The sequence below is a fragment of the Phoenix dactylifera genome, chromosome 5 (assembly GCF_051530095.1).
Source record: "Phoenix dactylifera cultivar Ajwa chromosome 5, Ajwa_hap1_PhDact_Kaust_v1.1, whole genome shotgun sequence".
Taxonomy (NCBI): Eukaryota; Viridiplantae; Streptophyta; class Magnoliopsida; order Arecales; family Arecaceae; genus Phoenix; species Phoenix dactylifera.
This window is the reverse complement of record NC_143194.1, coordinates 5,062,887-5,070,900: the sequence shown is the minus strand read 5'-3', so window position 1 is coordinate 5,070,900 and position 8,014 is coordinate 5,062,887. Positions and strand designations below refer to the sequence as shown.

The window sequence follows — 8,014 nt, the reverse complement described above, 5'->3', positions numbered from 1 at the left end:
ATTCAAGCTTCTGCAAGAAGACTCATCAAATGTTCGGTTCGTGAAGCTGAATTGAATGTGACCTGGTGGGGTATATATCCACTGCAGTGTAAGTATCAGGCTACCAAACTATGACTCGAAGGGGATTCAAACGCAGTCTTACAGTGGATTAATGATTCTAAATCTTCATCCGGACTATATCACCACTCTCTCCTTGGAGACCTATATAGCAATTCAAGATAGTGCATCTTGCTTTCAAAGCTTCACATATATTTTGTCAGGGCAACCAATCAGCTGATTGGTTAGCAAATGAAGGCCCTAAATGAGACTTGGACTACCTTGAAGAAGATATACTTTTCTTGCATTCTAAATGAGACTTGGACTACCTTGAAGAAAATATACTTTTCCTTTTCTTTTATGTTTGGAATTTTACCACCCTACCCACGTACCCCCGCCCCCCGCCCCCCGCCCCCCCCCCCCAAACAAAAAAAAATCCATGGTTAGGCATGCATAAGTCTTTAATTTTCAATTATGTTATGCATTGATTTCACATAAAATTGGTGCAAGTAAGATTTTGCTAGTAAACTACATATTCTTGTTCCACCAAATAGATAAACTCCAAAGGCATATTTTAATAATCCTGCAGGATTCAGGTCTATTGGTCCCGCTACCTCGTAGTCTTTTAAGCGCTCATTAAAAAATGCTAACCTAAATCCCGGTCTGTGGACTCGTTGGTCTTTGAAAGAAAAAAAAAAATTTATAGAGATCCATTTTTTCCTCCCATAAAATTTGGGTTCGAGGGTGTTAAGTTGATATGGGTCACAGCCAAATAAGCTACCCAATCTATGAATTCAGCCAAAAGATAACTCTATCCTATAGAATTTTTCTAACAAACCCTAAATCTTAAATTGAGATTACTTTGATATTGAATGAGGAGTAAGAGTGATCCACCTACAAGCCTACGATAATCTTACCAAGTGGCCATATAGGGATTTAGGCATATTTCAATAATGAAGGTTTATGCTTTCGGATATAGGTTGTCTAATTAACTAAAATGACATCAATAAGCAACTCCAGAACAAATATTAAATAAAACAACACATAATCGCCAACAATTATCAACGGTGGACTAATTCAACTAAATGCTTACTACTAATAATGACATCCAAAACCAACCCATCATTCCTAGGAGAACTTTTGCTCTAGTTACCAAGTAACTATGACAATGAGACTTAAGATCCCTATAGTTCTTCATGTCATCACATAACACCCATGGAATATCATATTTCATGAGAAGTTTATCATTATATCATAGCTCTCAGAATAATAATCGGATCAGGCCATTGAAGTTGATTTATGAAGCATAAATAAATAGCAGTCCTTGCCCATATATGTGATGCCAAAGAAAAGTCCTACAGAGGACGAACTCATTCACCTCAACTGCAGGGGGGCTAAAAAAGGCCACTATCGTAAGCTTTTTTTTGTGCGGTTTGTGGGCTCATCTGGGCTAACATGAGAAGGACAAAGATCAAGTGGGCATTTTGGGAACACAAATTGGAGAAGGTCAAACGGATCTAACTTGTCTTGGAACTGAGACGAAGTGAAGTGGACGAGTCAACTTCTTTCCATTTTCAGTCCCCATCCCTGTCCCCCGATCTAATATCAATCCATCCCCCCTCCTGAACCCCTCCAAGAACTCTCATGGCTATATCATTCTTTTCGACACCTGGCTTACAATAATATATTTTTAAAAAGGACTGAGTTAGAAAAAATAGAGCTGTCTTTGTCAGGGCGTCCGTACGAAGTTCTAATAACTCGTCCTTTATGGCCGTCGGACGGAGGTTTGGTGGCGAAAGTCGGATCGCAATCAATGGCGGAGTCTCTTCCCATCATGCCCCCGGATATCTTTTTCGTTCCCGGAACGCCCCTGGGCGGAGCTGGTCGTCGCCGTTAGGGTGGACCTAACGGAGGCGGGGCGGCGACCGTCACGCCGGCCGGGGTTGACGTCGACGCGTGTCGGCTTGACTGACGCGTTCCGCGTTCTGGATGATCTGGACAGCACGTGCAGCTCACCTGCGCCTGTTTGACGCAGTTCTTTAATAACGTCGATGCGCCTGAAATAACGGACCCGTTCACTTTGAGGGTACTGTTGTAACGGAAATAATTAACAGCAATATTTCCGTTCATTAATGTTTTTTGGGCCCAATTGAATAGTTGCTATAAGAACCAACATTTCTATAATGTTGTTAGTACCATTTTAAAGGATTCTAACAGCGAACACAACTGAATGTACTACAAAGCTTACTGGATTATCAGACACAATTTAGTGGCTAATGTCCTAACAGAAGGAGAGTGATATCTGTTTGCTGTTATAATGGATTATTCACCTGGGCTACACTTAGCTAAATAAACAATTATTTTAACTATTAATTATATAAAAAAATTACTTCTCAAGTGGCATAAAATTTTGATTTGAGCAATAATTGTTTTATTTGATTATAAATGAATAATCAATAATCGACACATTTCTTCATATTTAGAGGTTGACTTCAATTAGATTATCTTTTCACAGATATAATGCAATAACTCTCCTCTCGCGACTCTCGCGAAATGTTGTCTTAAACCGTGATATGGATGCTTGATTATTATTTTTTGTTTTTGGGATGAAAATAATCATGACAATAATAACATAGTAATATAAGTTGATTTCATCACCGATTATATTTAATAAATTATTTTTTAGTAATATAAATATTTATAAATTTTAAAAAAATATTAAAAAGCAACTATTATGTTTTTTACATAGAAGAGCAGCAATTATTCAATAGTTGATTACATGCAAGAGACTTAATAAGAATTAAAATATTTTAAAAATCCAAACTAAATTATAGCGCGAGAGAGAGTAAGGGAGAAAAAGAGAGGGGCGCAGGGGAGGGAGAGGCATGGGGTGATTATGTTTCCTTTTTTTTTTGTTTCTTTCTCCGTCCGGTGAGGAATTGAGAGGAGAGAGAGAGAGGAGAGAGGGGACGAGGGGAGAGAGAGGAGGGCGTGGCCCTCTATTAATTCAGGGGGTGAATCCGCCCGTTTTGTTGCCGATATTTCCGACGCCCCCAGTTCCCCCTCCCCCCCGGCGGTTTCCGAATTCGTCTCCATGCTCTCGCCCCCTGTAGAAAGCTCGCTGATATGAAGTCTTAGAGGGTGGGAGTAGAAGAGTTTTTCTATAGGGGTGTGTGTGTGTGTGTGTGAGAGAGAGAGAGAGAGAGAGCGTAGCTGGAAGAGAGGAAAATGGATTCCGGGGACGACCCAGATGCCTCAGATGGGCAGAGGAAGAAGAAGCGTTACCACCGTCACACCCCTCGCCAGATTCAGCAGCTCGAAGCGTATACTCTGTTCTTTTCTGGTTCCCCCTGTCCTACTTCTTCCCAAAGATTGGATTTTGATGGCTTTTTCGTGTTGTTTCGGTGGAATTTAGGATGTTCAAGGAGTGCCCACATCCAGACGAGAAGCAGAGAATGCAGTTGAGCAGAGATTTGGCGCTGGAGCCTCGGCAGATCAAGTTCTGGTTCCAGAACAGGAGGACCCAGATGAAGGCAAGCCTTCTCTTCCCCTCCCCCCCTTCTTTCTTCCCTTCTTTGGGCCTTTTTCGTGCGGAACGGAGTGTGGTGGGTCGAGAGAAACCAAAAAGGAGGCACCTTTGGGTGGTTTCGCTGATCACCTGCGGTGGTTTGGCAGGCCCAGCACGAGAGGGCCGACAACTGCGCCCTCCGCGCGGAGAACGACAAGATCCGCTGCGAGAACATCGCCATGAGGGAGGCGCTCAAAAACGTCATCTGCCCCACCTGCGGCGGGCCGCCGGTCACCGAGGACTCCTACTTCGACGAGCAAAAGCTCCGGCTGGAGAACGCCCGGCTGAAAGAAGAGGTACCCACCACTCCTAGTCCTTTTCCTCTTCCAATTAATTGCTTGCTGTTAACCGTCCACCATGCCGTAGAATTAACGTGATGGTGATGTTTCCAGCAATCGAATTCTGTTCGTTCGAAGCCACCTTTAGAATTAGGATGACATTGTTTCCACTGTTCAAAGATGTTGATAAAGGAAGAAGAAGTTGTATTTCCTGTTAACATGATTCAATTTTGCTCTTTTGGTTAATTGATGTGTTTGCAGCTCGACCGGGTTTCGAGCATGGCATCCAAGTATCTGGGCAGGCCAGTTACACAACTTCCCCCAGTGCAGCCAGTGCCCATTTCTTCATTAGATTTATCGGTCGGGGGTTTCGGTAACCTGGCGCTTGGCCCTTCACTTGACCTTGATCTCCTTACTGGGAGTTCTTCTGCGTTGCCTTTTCCATTTTCGACCGCAGTGTCCGATATCGAGAAGCCTATTATGGCAGACATGGCTACCAATGCAATGGAAGAGCTGATCAGGCTAGTGCAGACCGATGAACCCCTGTGGACGAAGCCTGGAGGTGATGGGAGGGAGATTCTCAATCTCGAAACGTATGATAGGATCTTCCCAAAGCTTAGGCACCAGTTCAAGAGTCCGGATATCCGCACCGAGGCCTCGAGGGACTCCGGACTGGTGTTCATGAATGCTGTAGCATTGGTTGATTTGTTTATGGATTCAGTAAGTCTCTATGCTTAGTTAATTATACTCATGGCCTTTTAATTATGGTGTTTGGAGTAAGAGAGATTCGTTCTCGTTGCAGAGCAAGTGGGCAGAGTTTTTTCCTACCATTGTTTCCAAGGCTAGAACCTTAGAAGTCCTTGCTGGTGGAATGGCAGGAAGTAGGAGCGGATCTCTGCTTCTGGTATAACTGCTTGTCTGAATACATATTCTTTTGCTTGTAATCCTTTGCATGTTTTTTGGTGGCACTGATCTTATTTGAATACTATACAGATGTATGAAGAGATACAGGTTCTTTCGCCGGTCGTGCCCACACGTGAGTTCTATTTCCTGCGATATTGTCAGCAAATGGAGCAGGGCTTATGGGCCATAGCTGATGTCTCGGTAGACTTATCCAGGGAGAATCAATTCGTGCCTCCTTTCGGATCGCGGAGGCTTCCTTCTGGCTGCTTAATTCAGGATATGCCCAGTGGCTACTCCAAGGTGATTGTGCATGCAATTAATTTTTTATCTGCTGGATTTGTGTCAACTCTTTGTTCATGGAGAAATAAGTGGCAAATTTTGATTCAGGTGACTTGGGTGGAGCACATGGAAATCGAAGAAAAGACTCCTGTTCACCGGCTCTACAGGGATCTCGTGAGCAGTGGGGCGGCATTCGGAGCGCAGCGATGGCTCGCCACTCTACAGAGAATGTGTGAAAGATTTGCATGTCTAATGGCCGCGGGGACTTCCTCGAGGGACCTTGGAGGAGGTAATGCATTAATGATCTTTATATTTTTGGAAGCTAAGAACATCGGTGTGATGCTGAATTCAAAAAAATGCCTTCAGTGATTCCCTCGCCCGAAGGCAAGCGGAGCATGATGAAGCTATCCCAGAGGATGATTAACAATTTCTGCTATAGTTTAAGTGCGTCCACCGGAAACCGATGGACGACGCTCTCAGGACTGAATGATGTAGGAGTTCGAGTCACAGTTCACAAGAGCACAAATCCTGGCCAGCCCAATGGCGTCGTCCTCAGCGCAGCAACCTCTATATGGCTACCGATATCGTCCGAGAGGGTCTTCAGTTTCTTCAAAGATGAACGCACTCGAGCTCAGGTACTTATCTGGAACCATTAGATCAGTTTACTGTTTATGCTCATAATCTTAAGCCCACAGCTTGGAACCTTTACGACTGATATTTGCGCGTGTTCTTCAGTGGGATGTTCTGTCGAGTGGCAATTCAGTTCAAGAGGTTGCCTGCGTGATAAATGGTTCGCATCCAGGGAACTGTATCTCTCTCCTTCGTGTAAGTTTCATGATTGGATTCTTGTTTACTAGTTGATCGTTTTTCCATGGTTGTGGTCAGTTTCTTATATTTCGGGTGTGATGATATGGTGAACAAACAAAACAGGCTCTCAATGCCAGCCAGAACAACATGCTGATACTCCAGGAGAGCTGCACTGATGCCTCGGGCTCGCTTGTAATCTATGCCCCCATCGACCTCCCGTCTATCAACATTGTGATGAGCGGCGAGGACCCATCTTACATTCCTCTCTTGCCATCAGGGTTCACCATATTGCCCGACGGCCGTGCCGGTGGAGGTGGAGGGGCTACGACGAGCTCAAACCCAATGGGAGGCTCCTCAGGCTCGCTGATCACAGTGGCATTTCAGATCCTTGTAAGCAGCCTTCCTTCTGCGAAGCTCAACGTAGAGTCGGTGACAACAGTCAATAATCTCATTAGCACGACTGTGCAGCAAATAAAGGCTGCCTTGAATTGCACCAGTGGCTGATGGTCTGAAGAGGCTTCAGAAGCTCTCCCCCACAACCCCCCCACCACCACCCTTAACTGCAACATACCAGATGGGCTCAGAGGGCTTTTGATGTGGGCATTCAAGAGGAGGTTTAATTGGGGCTCTCTTTTGGTTGGTTGGGGCCTTGAATGCTCTCATCAAGAGCTGGAACTGGAGCTGGAACTGCAGCTGATGCTGATGCCAGTCTCATAACAACTTCAAAGATTTTTACAAGGAGTCAAGTCATATTTACATTTAGGAAGCCTTTAAAGAGGGAGTCAAGAACGCACCATACTTGTCTCTTTCCTTGCTGTCATAACTCCTTAGCTTTGAGGCTTTTTTCTTTTGAATTTTGTTTGTTCTTTTCCCTTATCCCTTTTCTCATTCTCACTCTTAACGCCATGCAGCAAGGGTAAAGTGGTTCGGGTATTGACTTCTGTCCATTAATATTCACTCATGAACATTTTGGAGATAAGAGCTCCCAAAGTGCAAGCAAGTGTTTAATTTTATTCTCATTATTGGTTTGCTAACACATAGCTTTAAACATGGTAATGAAGAACTGAGTTAACAATATGTTGCAGTCAGAATTCGAGTTGGAGCAGCGCTTTAATTATACTAGCAGTAGAAGCCATTCGATTTGCATCGGTAGTATTCATTCACTTGAGATCAGACATCAGAAAACTCAAATTTATTCTGTGTGGTTGATTAAATAAGTTAAGCAAAAAAAGTTTGTCTAGTTTGAGTTGTATACTTTGTTGATGCTGCATGAATATTCAATTAAGGTTGGAGTATGCTAGATTTGCTTTGTTTCATATATTCTTGTTCATATGCTAATAAATGGATATATAACTTTGAACATCAAAATTGTTGAACTTGGAATTTAAGGATGTTGCTCCCTATATTTCAACAATGGATAAGGGTCACCAATTGTTGGCTATCTTCTGCTTCGCTAGAAAGCTAGTAGATGAGGGGCCCACCAGTTGCATGCTTTAAGATAGGGCATATAATTGACTTCACTTTATTTTGGGTTGGTGATACCAGCTCCTATATTAGGCAGAATTAAAAGGTCTGCTAGCTTTAGTTATGTGCTTGGTTATTGCTACTCGTGGTAGTTGGATATTCTGGCAATGGTGTCACTCTCGCTGTGCAATCTCATTGCTGCTTTGAAGTTTCTGGCCCCTCTTCCATTTAAAGCCCATGCATTGCTGCCATAAATTTTCAAAACCGAGTACAGATCAATTACTTCTGAATAAGTTGGGCACTTCAGTGTTATTTTTGTTGCTGCCATCATTGTCATCACTGCACATAATGTATCTCTAAGTCAGCATTTACATAATAAAAGTAACAACAGAAATTATGTCTGCATTATCACCAGAAGGGCTTTATTTCAAATTAATTACCTGAGGTCATGTTTTGAGGAATCCTTTTCTCATTCTTCATTCTGATGTGATGATGGCCTTTTTTAATGCATGATTCTTCAATTCTTCTTTACTTCCACCTGTTTAAATTCTTTAATGGATAACATAAATTGATTTTTTTTTTTGAAAAATGTTTGATGGAAATACTTTTCAAACAAAAAACTTTAGGTAGCACTACAATAGAAGAAAGCTATGAAAACATTTACATGCCGACGCTAGGT

General features: G+C 42.9%; 1 protein-coding gene across 1 annotated transcript; it reads left to right on the top strand.

Annotated features, from left to right (window-relative positions):
• Positions 1 to 2,885: 2,885 nt before the first annotated feature.
• LOC103719259 (homeobox-leucine zipper protein ROC8-like) lies at positions 2,886 to 6,905 on the top strand. The gene is made up of 10 exons (XM_008808408.5): positions 2,886 to 3,359; positions 3,452 to 3,569; positions 3,712 to 3,900; positions 4,144 to 4,602; positions 4,685 to 4,786; positions 4,876 to 5,085; positions 5,173 to 5,353; positions 5,431 to 5,699; positions 5,800 to 5,889; positions 5,995 to 6,905. Exons 1-10 carry the CDS (start codon positions 3,265 to 3,267, stop codon positions 6,373 to 6,375), a joined length of 2,094 nt encoding a protein of 697 aa, XP_008806630.1. The 5' UTR covers positions 2,886 to 3,264; the 3' UTR covers positions 6,376 to 6,905.
• The last annotated feature ends 1,109 nt before the right edge of the window (positions 6,906 to 8,014 follow it).

Bases quoted from the DNA above. Each gene is read 5' to 3' on its own strand.
- LOC103719259 (XM_008808408.5), top strand. From the start codon at position 3,265: ATGGATTCCGGGGACGACCCAGATGCCTCAGATGGGCAGAGGAAGAAG. The intron at 3,901-4,143 runs GTACCCACCACT...ATGTGTTTGCAG, and splicing joins ACGCCCGGCTGAAAGAAGAG to CTCGACCGGGTTTCGAGCAT. The intron at 4,787-4,875 runs GTATAACTGCTT...AATACTATACAG, and splicing joins GGAGCGGATCTCTGCTTCTG to ATGTATGAAGAGATACAGGT.